The sequence below is a fragment of the Passer domesticus genome, chromosome 21 (assembly GCF_036417665.1).
Source record: "Passer domesticus isolate bPasDom1 chromosome 21, bPasDom1.hap1, whole genome shotgun sequence".
NCBI lineage: Eukaryota > Metazoa > Chordata > Aves > Passeriformes > Passeridae > Passer > Passer domesticus.
The window spans coordinates 3,991,039-4,002,655 of record NC_087494.1 but is presented as its reverse complement, the minus strand read 5'-3'; the positions used below and the strand labels follow the sequence as shown (position 1 = coordinate 4,002,655).

Below are 11,617 nucleotides of genomic sequence, written 5' to 3'. Positions count from 1 at the left end.
TCCTCTAGCAGAGTGAGCTCCCATTTCCATCCTGTCCAGCTGGATTTCCCCATCCTCTCAAGGGGTCTGATCCCTGAGGGCAAAGCAGGTTAGATTTGGAGGCAAATGTGACCCATTTCAGGGGAATGGCCTTTGCCTGTTCTACTGCCAGAGAAAAAAGGTCAAAAATCACTAAATCCTCATGAAGAATTCTTGATTAGGGGCTACAACCAACCCCTTGATTTAGAAAAGCCAATTAAGAAAACCTAGAGGTGAGATTTTTTGTTCATTTCTAAAGTTAAAATAACAGAGATAAACCAGATGATTTGACATGAAATCAGAATTAAACATGGCAAAGTAAAATCCAATATTCCCTTTAAATCTGCTTCCTGTAGTTTATACTTGGAATAATCTCTGAAATATTCCCTGTTCTGAGGCTTCACTCAATTCCCTGCTCTGTCTGTGAGTAGATTTTTATATTCTACCCCAAAATTTCCTCCTTTTGTTCCACTTTCAGTACCTGAGTCCGTGTCATTATTTCTGCTCTTTCTCAGCAGCTGCTCTGTCTCTTTTCCACCTTTGCAGTGTCTTTGCAGCTCCTCCCAGTGTCAGTTCAGTTGTGATTTTTCTGACTGTGCCAGCACAGCCCTGGGGTGTTAAACAGGCTGCCCTAAATAGCAGCTCTCAGCCTTCTCTACAGTATTTTTTTCCTCTTTGCTGAGTCTTTGCTGCTTCACATTTGGGAAAATGGGTGCTGAATTTGGGGATCTGCTGGCAGGATTCAGTATCTGCCTTCCTGTGTCTGTTTTTAACCCAGTTTTGGTGCATCAGACACTTTTTCCATCCTTTTTTCTCTTCTTTGTAGAAGCAAAAACATATGAAAGAAAATACTTTCCCCTTTTCCACTGGTTGGAGGAGATGTTTTATCTTTTATTAATCATTGCAAACACTTTTTTTTCCAATCAGTATTTTTATTTTTCCTTTTAATTTGGTGCATATCTACCAATTACATTTTCAATTTTAAAAGCTGGAGCAAGATAGGAGATTTTGTGATTCCCTTATTTCTGTGATTCCCTTACTTTTGTGATTCCCTTACATTTTTACCACAGACACCTTGAGTTCCTTCCTGAAGGTGTCTCTTGCACAGGTGCTTCTTAAAAGCAAATAAAATCATCATTTTCTGTGAGATTTGCTACAGTAGAGCAAAATGTACTAAAACCTGCAAATTAACGGATTTATTTATCAAAATATTTATTAATTGATTTATTTATTTATTCATATTTATTAATGTAAATGTTTATTTTACGTTGAGGCATTGCTGTGCAACAAAGAGGCCAATTCCCAAAGGATTAACTGGGAATTTCTGGAATCACAGCTCTGGGAGCAAGAAAGTCAGAGGGATAAATCAGAGGGTCACAGAATTTCACAGAGAATCATGGAATTAAGGTTGGAAAAGACTTTCAAGATCATCAAGTCTGACCATCAACCCAACAGCCCCATGGTCACCACTAACCCGTGTTCCCAAGTGCCACACTGAAAGGTTTTTTTGAGCACTTGCAAGGATGGGGACTCCACTACTGCCCTGGGCAGCCCCTTCCAGTGCCTGACCACCCTTTCCATGAAGAAATTCCACCTAATATCCAATCTAAACCTCACTTGGAGCAGCTTGAGGCCATTTCCTCTCATCCCATCCCTGGGAGAAGGTAAGGAGATATCAACACACCTCAGATGCTTCTCACCTCGACAGGATTTTTTATTCTTTTTTAGGTCAAGGGCTAAATTATTTGATGATTATTTGTCATTCCAGTCTATTGCCCAAAATTCACTGGCACATGGCCAAAATCTTTCCCAGGATGATGTGGCACGTGGATTTTGTAGGTCTGGGGAAGGATCTGCTCCACCACATCCCTGTTTCCATCACGTCAAAGGATGTGGGGAGTGCCACAGCCCTGCCAGGACCGTGCTCTACACCCACTCCCTGGGTTGGACAGGAATTTTCCAACAGAAGAGTTTTCCACCTGAGAACGCTGACAAGGCCCAACTGAAGAGTTCTGGGGAAGGTTTTTATTTCATCAGAGCTTTCGGTGGAAACAAAGCAAGGCCTGGCCAGGCCCTCGGATGGGCCCTCAAGCCCTGCCAGCTCAACCCCCTCCCCACACACCCTGGAGCTGTGGCCACAGCATTTCCCAGCTGATGGATGAGCCAGGGCAGCAAAGAGAAGAAGTTCTGTCAGCAATGACATTGTAGATTAATTTAATTAATTGATTCAACAGCAAAATTTATTTATTGGAGGTGTTTTTTAACCTGTTGACACCCAATTATTTCTCTGCTTAGTTTGAGGATCCCTCAGGCTGGTCCAGAGTTACAAGCCCAGGCTGGGGGGCACAGGAGGGAGAGCTGAAGGTCAGAGGAGGGAGAGTTGGAGGTCACAGGAGGAAGACTTGAAAGTCACAAAGGGGAGAGCCCAGAAGTGGAGGAGAGAAGCAGGATGGGACCCAAGGGCACCTTGGATCAAGAGCCAAATTCCTGGGTACCCACAAATCCTCTAGGTTGTAAGAACAAGGCCACAGAAGTGCCTCCTCAGCAGAGCAGAGGCCTTGAGGAGGCCAGGAGGACACCAGGCCCTGTCCCCTGGGCTCATCCACTGGCCAAAGCTCATTGGTGATGGCCACAAGAACCAGCTCAGAGAATGAGCTGCTGAAACCACTGTCACTGTCTCTGCTGGCTGGTGGCAGTTAGGGACACAAATAACCTCTCTTTGTGACATGGGTGTCATCGATGCTCTCTGCACCTCGCTGCAGGACCTGCCAGCAGTGTCCCAGTGTGTCCCCACCACCCAGAGGTGCTCCAGTCCCCTTGTCAGCTCCGTGGCTTCCTCTGGACTGGTTCCAAGGACAGTTCTGTGTCCTTCTCATGCTGGGAGCACCAGAACGTGCAGAGAATTCCAGGTGGGATCTCCTGGAAGCAGAGCAGAGGTGGCCATGGCTCAGTCCATGGATACACTGCTTGTGCTGGGTGTGGTTTGGCTGCTCTGAGCTAGGAAAGCCTTGGAATATAAAAAGGAGGGGAGGAAAGTAGGAAAACAAAGGTGGGTGGGAGATTTTCTTTCACTGACACCCCCTGAGAAGTCAGACCCCTCCCTGCCTCACATCCTTCTGATGGATTTAGGAACAGAATCTCCTGTCCTGCAGGGTGAGGAGGGGACAGTGTAGGATAAGAGGTTCACCTGAATTCCATGGAGAGATGTGAGATTTGGAGGTGCATTTTTGGCAGGCCCAAAGCTCTCTGTGCCTTCATGGTTGCCAGACATTTCATTGCTGGCCAAGGAGGGAACAGCCCAGTGGTGAAGGGAAAATAACTTGGAAAATCTCCTTTTCTGTGGGTTCAGAGAATTCCTCAGGGCTCTGAAACAGAGGTCAGGGAGCCCAGAACAAAAATGGTTTTGGTCCCATTTTTGTGCTGCTGAACAAAGCCTGAGAGGGATGGAAAGGTCACTTTGTGTTTGTGCTGTGTCCATCTGATAACCAGAATGTTCTGGTGATAGGATATGGGTCCTGGTGATAAGATAGGTGTGCTGGTGATAAGATGGGTTGGGATGAGCTAGATCAGGCTGGGGGATGTGATGAGGTGTCACAGTGATGATCAGATGGGTGCCAGCACTGTCACGTTATTGCTGTGGGTGCTCAGGAGGGGAAGTTCATCCCTTCCCTCACAACACAGAGAGTGGAAAATTCCAAAGATTTGGGTAAAATAGAGAGATGAGTGAGTAGAGGGAAGGAGGGAAGGAAGGAAGGAAAGAGAGGATTTGGGGAAGTTTCTGGAAGAGCAGCAGCTCTGTGCTCTCCAACTGCTGCCTTTATCAGTGACACAGCTCTTCTCCAAGCCCAGACCCCTGGGATCAGACAGGGAAGGGGCTGCAAGTCCAGCAGGGTGTTCCACCTGCAGCGGGGAGCAGGGAGAGAGGCAGGGCTGGATAAATCCCTGCTGTGGATGGCAGAGAGAGGTTGCAGAGCCTGGAGACATGGAGATGTTCCCACTGAGGGGGCTGACTCCCTCTGGAATGGCAGAGTGGGGATGATCAGGGCCTCAATCCCAAGGAATCCCCTCTGGAATGGCAGAGTAGGGATGATCAGGGCCTCAATTCCAAGGAATTCCCCTCTGGAATGGCAGAGTGGGGATGAGCAGGGCCTCAATTCCAAGGAATTCCCCTCTGGAATGGCAGAGTGGAGATGACCAGGGCCTCAATTCCAAGGAATTCCCCTCTGGAATGGCAGAGTGGAGATGAGCAGGGCCTCAATTCCAAGGAAATTCCCATCAGGGGTGACTGTCAGACCCTGCACATCCCAAAAGCAGGAATCACAAAGACTCACAGGAGCCCTGTGACTTCAGGTCCTCCTTGTCTTACTCCTTTTTCCCCTTCCAGCAACTCCTGATATTTTCCAATGCACTTGGAACAGACAGCTTCCAACCCAAACCATCCCCAGCCCAGGCAGGATAAACCCTTTCCCTTGGTCCTCTGGAATAATCCCAAGGGATTATTTATGTCCTGTCTGTCAGGGTGTGGATAAACTCAAAACTGTCTCCAGTTAAAGCAGAAGTTTCTCTGGGAATACTGGTGCTTTCCTTCCCTGTTTGAAAAAAAAAAAAAAAAAACAGTGTCTAGTGAACTGAAAATTTATTGCAAGAAACCATTTCAAACCAGAAAATGAATTTGTTTTGAAAACAAAGTCTAAACAAAATGTTTTGGCAGTGGCTTTCAAGTAGCAAACACACTGAGCCTTCTCTTTTCCAGCTAAAGAGCTGCTTTCTCTGGGAGGAAAACAGGACAGAGAGGAGAATTTTTTCCTGTCTCTGCACTAAGTGACTGAACAAACAGGAACAAGGCAGGTTCTCCTGGATACCTGTTTTCCTCTCTGCTGGGAGGGATAATAGATCCCAAGTTCAATATTCTGGACAAGGAGATGGGGTTGAAAGAGAAAATACCGTGTGAAGAGTCGGTGTCTCTGGAGGCTTCTGTCTAAGCAAGGAAATTTAGGATTTGTTTGTCACCAAAGCTGGCTCAGTGACTGCTGGGACAGAGGTTGATAAGGTTAATTATCTAAATGCTCCCCAGAACTTTGTTTTCAGCCCAAATCCCACCGAGGCTTTTGGGTTTGCCCTGGCCTGAGGCTGTTTGTTTTCCCCCAGGACAGGGTGCTGGTGGGGAGCTGCTCTGTGGCTTTAACTACCAGGAGATGGTGAGAGATAAATTCGTGTTCTCTGCATCGCAGGGCTCCCACCTCCTCCTTCCTCCGCTGTCCCAGCCTTCAGATCTCTCTGTCCTCTGCAGCACAGCCCCCACCTCGGCCGATCCCCTGCACTGGGGGACAGCTGGGATCCACTGCAGACCCAGCCGAGCAATTTTAGGTTTTTTTGCAAGAAAACATGCCAAAAACCTTCCAGCTGTGCAGCAAAACCAGCCCAAAGTTTGCCAAGGGGAGCATCAAGGAGGGACATCCTGGCTTAACAGAGGGAAATTACCTTTATTTTCTTGTCAGCCTGTTGGAAATTATAAAATTATTAAAATAAGCTTTAGTTGCTAATCATAACCAATATATTAATTATAGACAATGTGTTATTCTTAAATTACTCTTAGCATATAGCAAAGCTCCTTTTGTGGGAACACAGGCTGGAAAAACAACTAAAACTGTAAAGTTTGTTGAGTTAACCTTGATATGCTGCAATGAACATTCACTGCTTTGTTTGCTAAAAATGTATAAAAAGGTGAGGAGGTTTTGCATTGGGGGCTGCGTGGAGGCTGGGATTTTGTCAGCCCCATCCACACCCAGAGCTGTGAATAAAGCAATTTTCTAATGCAAAAAATGCAGCCTTGGAGGGTTCTCTTATCCTGATGGGTTTGGGGGTTTTTGGTAACAAGCCTGAAACAGTTGCCAGCATTTCTCAAAGTTCAGTGATCCAAGCCATGGGATGTTCAGAACATGGAATAGTTTATTTATAGGATGACCAGCTTTTAAGCTTGAAAAACATTTCATCAGTGCAGAGGGGCCAGGTGGGATCCAGGAGCTGGGGGATTGGCCCTGGAATTGTTTGGGAGCCACTTGGAGGGCTGGGTGAAACCTGCTCTGTGCTGGCCCAGGGTGCAGAGGTACAAACCAGTGGGACCAGCTCTGTCCCACTGCTCCTCCCCATCCCAGTTGCAAACCAGCTGCTTCTTGCCCTAATCCAAGGGGAAAAGGCCACCACAGGCTCCCTGTGCTGTGTCCTAACCCGTGCAAACCCCAACATGCACTTGGTGGCTTCCTGGGAAAGCATTGACTGTTAAGGCATCTGGAAAAATCCAGATTTTCTGGAGCCAACACAGTTCATCCTCAGTGAGCCTGGGAGGCACAAAGCTCTGGGGTCCTGGGACAGCTTTGGAATTGGGTGGGAAGGTCTCTGACAGTCTGTGCTCCTGGGCTGGGTCAGGCTGGAGGAGCTGGGGGGCACAGCTGGGTGTCCCTGTCTGTGGGGACACAAACGTCCCCCTCATCCTCAGTTCCACAGCTGCTGAGGAGAGTTTGAGAGATTAAAGCAAAACTTCACAAAGAGCCTTTCCAGGTCCATTGAGGGCAGGTGGAGGAGCAGAGAAGGAGCCTCAAGGAAGAGCTGCTTTGGCCCTGTCCCCTGTGTCCGGCCCATTTTCGGGCTTGGCAGCAATGCTGTAGTAGTAGGAGCGGATGGTGTTTTCCACAGCCACAAATCCTGGACGTTCTTCCCATCTGCAAGGGCAGAGAGGAACAAAGAAAGTCGTCAGAGAGGACAAAGCTGGCCTGAGGCACTGAGAGGACACACAGAGACTGGGGGAGAGCAGCAGCCTGGCTGTGCCAGGGCTCAGGAGGCAGCTGAGACTTTTCAGGGACAGAAAGGGTCAAAGACACCGAGCCTTGGGGATCTTCCAGGATTGGCACAGGCAGATGGGGGGGGTCTGATAATAAAAAAATCATGTTGGCCTGAGGAATCATCACAAACAAAGGCAGGAGACACCATTTGCTTTTTGTTGTCAGCATGCAAACAGTGTGGTAAAGGTGTCCCTGCCCATGGCAGGAGGTTGGACTGAATGGGCTTTAAGATCCTCTCCAACCCAAATTTCCAATCCCATTCTGGAATTTGGTGACTCTAGCAGAGCTGAGACCGTGGTGAAATGCTCACCTGTATGTCCAGCACTGCTGCATCAGGGAGTACATCTCTGCTGGGCACTCCTGGGGACAGTCCATGCGCTTGCCCTGCTCTATGAAGCTGATCACCTCGGGGCCCTTCATTTTCTGGGATGGGAGCAAGGGGAAGGGGATTAATGTGTTCAGGACTGGCAGCAAGGCTAGAGGAGATGGGTTAGAGCTGGGCCTGGGGTGGAGCTTTGGTCCCATACCCCCCACACCTGACAGTCACTGTTCTCACCTCAGCCGCCAGAACTGGTGTCCCTCGCTGTGGCCAGGCCACCCTACAGACCCCATGCCACAGACTCCATCCCAGACATCCTGCAGACCTCATCCCACAAACCCCATCCTAGCCATCTATTCTGTCCAGCCTGCAGATCCCATCCCATCCCATCCCATCCCATCCCATCCCATCCCATCCCATCCCATCCCATCCCATCCCATCCCATCCCATCCCATCCCATCCATTCTGCAGATCCCATCCTGTCCATCCTGTCAATTCCATCTCACCCACCCTGCAGACCCCATCCCACCCACCCTACTCACCCCATCGCTCCAGTCCTACCAATTCCATCCCACTCAGCTTGCCCACTCCACCCCACCCATCCTGCCCACTCTCCAGCTCCCACCCCACCCAAGCACAGACCCAGCAGTGGATGAGAAGTGATTTTTTTATCTCTCAGGTGAGCAGAAGGATCAAAGAGAAGAATACAAAACTCTGTTTTGACTCAAACCCAAATTAATTCCACTTGTTTTCTATTTCTTCTCTCTTAAAATGAACACAAAGCTGCAGGATCCAGCCTCATTTGTGCCTTTCCCAAAGTGGAGCGGGTCTGTGACACCCAGCTCTGCCTCACCTTGTAAGGCCCTGTCTCACCTTGTAGGGTTTCTGCCCGAAGCTGAAGGCCTCCCACATGGTCACACCATAGCTCCAGACGTCGCTCTTGCTGGAGAACTTGTGGAAGAGGATGCACTCGGGGGCGTACCACTTCAGGGGCCACTTCCCTGCTGTCCTGGCCTGCAGCAGAACAAGGAGGGGCATTTGCAGCCTGAGACATGGAGTGATGGGAGCTGCACCTGAATTCTGCTCAGTGTTTGTTTAAATCCCACACTGCTAAAATAATCACCTGAAATGGGAGCTCCTAAGCCCAGTCCAGGCCCTGCTGTCCTGTTGTGCAGGTGCTGAGTGACCACGGTGCCACCCTCCTCCTGCCACCCGCCCCCAGGACTCAGTTAAACCATGGAATCATGGAATGGTTTGGGTCAGAAGGGGCCTTAAATCCCATCCCATCCCACCCCTGCCATGGCAGGAACACCTCCCACTGTCCCAGGCTGCTCCAAGCCCTGCCCAGCCTGGCCTTGGGCACTGCCAGGGATCCAGGGGCAGCCACAGCTGCTCTGGGCACCCCAAGCCAGGGCCTGCCCACCCTGCCAGGGAACAATTCCTGCCCAATCTCCCATCCAGCCCTGCCCTCTGGCACTGGCAGCCATTCCCTGGCTCCTGTCCCTGCAGGCCTTGTCCCCAGTCCCTCTGCAGCTCTCCTGGAGCCCCTTCAGGCCCTGCCAGGGGCTCTGAGCTCTGCCTGGAGCCTTCTCTTGTCCAGGGGAGCAGCCCCAGCTCGGCCAGCCTGGCTCCAGAGCAGAGGGACTCCAGCCCTGTGACCAATTTAGTGGCCTTGTCTGGACTCATTCCAAGAGGTCCTCATCTTGTGCTGGTGGTCCCAGAGCTGGACACAGAATTCCAGGTGGGGTCTCTCCTTTAGCTGAGCACTGCTGGGAAGATCAGCCCTGGCTCACTCTTCATCACCTTCTGTTCTCTCTGGCTCCTCTCATCCCCCTGCCCCACATCCTCCTGGCTGTCTCTGCATCCTCCTTGTCACCAGAGCTCTGCAAAGCCCCTTTTGATGTCACATCAGTGAGGCACAGCCTGGTGTTCTGCAGAGGGGTCCATGAACAGCCCAGATCCTCAAGTCTCTGGGAGTCTCATTCTCCCAGCTAGGAGGGTTCCTGCTCCAGACCCTTTGCTATGCTCACACCCACCTTGTAGTAGCTGTCATCAGCTCCCAGAGCCTTGGAGAGCCCAAAGTCACTGATCTTGGCGTAGTGCTGGTTCACCAGCAGGACATTCCTGGCTGCCAGGTCCCTGTGGACAAAGTTCTTCTCCTCCAGGTACTTCATCCCCATGGACACCTGGTGCATCAGCTCCACGATGTTGCTCGTTGTAATCTCATCCCTGGAGAGGGTGAAAGGAGAACTCAGTCATAAAGGACCTGCTGTGGTCCCCTGTGACTTTTCTAGCTGTAAGGTAGAATGAGCATGGAGATCTCTGCTCCAGAAGCAGCAGCCCCTGGAGCTTCACATGAAAGCTTTCTTTCTGCTCTTTTCAGCTTTCCTGCATCTACAAGGGTGTGGATGTGACAGCCTGGTCAGAGAGACGGAAAGTTAGATAAGTGTTCCCAGAATCAGCCTGGAAAGCTTTAGGGAAGTGGAAATAAACAATAATAGCCAAATATTAAAAACAACCTGCAGGTGGTGTTTTTCTAATAATCTGGTTTTCTGTTTTTCTCAAAAGATTTCTTACAAATGGGTGTTTTGTTAATTAGCCAATCATGTGAAATGTATTGATTAAATGACCAATCAGGTCCACCTGTAGCAAACTAAGCTATAAAAAAAAGAGAGTATGACCTAAACAAGGCTTTTTTGCCACTTTGCCTTCTGATCTGGCTATGTGTCATCTCTGACTCAATGGTGAGGCAATGGTGGGCTTTTGAAGTAGATTTCGAGAAGAAACACAGAAAATCAGCCGCGTTTTATCCAACACTCACTTCTTGGAAGCCAAGAACCTGTTGAGGGGCCCTCCAGAAGCCATCTCCATCACGAGCATCAGCGACTCGGCCTCGCACACCCCGATCATTCTCACAATGTAGGGGTTGTCCAGCTGGTGCATGATCTGTGCTTCCTTCATCATCTCATCCTTCACTGTCTTCTCGTTGTTGCTCTTCAGCACCTTGATGGCCACATCGATCTGCTTCCTGCACGGGGGAAGAACCATGGGATGGGCTGAGCACAGTTGGAATCACGGGTCACAGCCAGGAACGAAAATCCCTTCTCCTGGGACACTGATTGACCTCTCAACAGCCTGTTCTGGCAGGGCCCTGCACCATTCTGGTGTCCAGGATGGAGAGGAAAGGTCACCTAACTCTTGTGGGTGTAGCCTGAAGTTGCCATCCCTGATCTGGAGGCGTCTCCCCTCCCACACTGAGATCTGGGTCATCAGTGCCATTTTTCCAGGAGGAAACTGAGGCACAAGTAGGTAAAGACCATCACAGACAACCAGCAACAGAGCCAAGGGTGGCACAACTCCTCAGTGTCACTGCTTTGGCCTGGCAGGGACAGAGGTGACCTCAGGAATGTGGAGTTGTTCCTCTGAGCCCAGCAAGTCCCTTTGGAAGTGGCAGCGGTGTGCCTGGGAATGTGGAATTACATACCCAGGGCAATGTAGCTGTCAGTGAAAATCCATGGGAAGCCATGGAATTACAGCATCATGTCATAATATCCTGGGATTGTTGGGGTTGGAAAAGACTGGCAAGACCACCAAGTCCAACCCCTGACTGAACACCACCATCCCCACTAAACCCCACCACAAAACCTGCTTATTTTCTGAACGCTTCCAGGGGTGGTGCTTCAACCATCATATCCATCACCCCCGACCTTCCAGATCATCTCTAATTCCCTCCATTGTCACTTTGGGGCCCATCTAGTGACCAACAGGACAGCTGGGGACACCTCAAGCCCAGCCAGGTCCCTCTCCTCCCTCTTCCCCAGCACCCTCACTCACTTCCTCATTTTGTAAACTCCCTTCTTGACACAGCCAAAGTTTCCTGCACCCAGCTCCACTTCATCAATCATCAGGTGGTCCCTCTTCAGGAACAGCTTCTTGTCCTTCAGCTCCTCGGGGTCACTGTAGGGGCTCTCGTAGACGCTGGTGTCCATGGGCAGCAGGCGGGATTTTCCTGCCCCTTCCCAAGAGGAGCACTAGGTTATAAACCTGCCCTTCCCCATCCCGCTGTCCCTCATGGATTGGGAAGGGTTTCTCTGCTCTTTTTGGCCAATTCACCTTCAAATCTAGCATTTCTGGTTCCTCCTGGGCATCTCCCTTCCTTTCACAACCCAGAGGCCCTCCCAGTCCTGTGGCTGCAGCTCTCTTCACAGAGAGCAGCAGGCACAACCTTCCCAGGATTTCTCCTGGGGACCGCAGTGAGAAAGCTCAGAGAAAGAGGAGAAAACAATTCTTATCTCTCTTTGCTGCTCCTGTGGTTTGGCACGTGTGGAATGTGTTATGGAGATTGTTCACCCAAAGTGATTTGTTAATTGGACTCTGGTGATGGTTTGGATTGATTGACCAATTCGGTCAAAGCTGTGTTGTCCCTGTCTGGTGAGGGTCA

The 11,617-nt window shown here is 50.0% G+C and overlaps 1 protein-coding gene across 3 annotated transcripts in view; it reads right to left on the bottom strand.

Annotated features, from left to right (window-relative positions):
• Window positions 1-5,441: 5,441 nt before the first annotated feature.
• LOC135284806 (tyrosine-protein kinase ZAP-70) overlaps window positions 5,442-11,617 on the bottom strand; it is a 35,469-nt gene continuing 29,293 nt past the window's right edge. For 2 of the 3 annotated variants that reach the window (XM_064396537.1, XM_064396538.1), the window contains exons 6-11: window positions 11,011-11,191; window positions 9,998-10,204; window positions 9,213-9,405; window positions 8,050-8,190; window positions 7,168-7,280; window positions 5,485-6,737 (exon numbers count right to left, since the gene is read on the bottom strand). In XM_064396537.1, the coding sequence (XP_064252607.1) occupies window positions 6,614-6,737; window positions 7,168-7,280; window positions 8,050-8,190; window positions 9,213-9,405; window positions 9,998-10,204; window positions 11,011-11,191 (959 nt within the window). In that variant the 3' untranslated portion in view covers window positions 5,485-6,613. Of the gene's footprint in view, window positions 6,738-7,167; window positions 7,281-8,049; window positions 8,191-9,212; window positions 9,406-9,997; window positions 10,205-11,010; window positions 11,192-11,617 lie in introns of all 3 variants that reach the window. The other variant, XM_064396539.1, reaches the window with a different exon arrangement.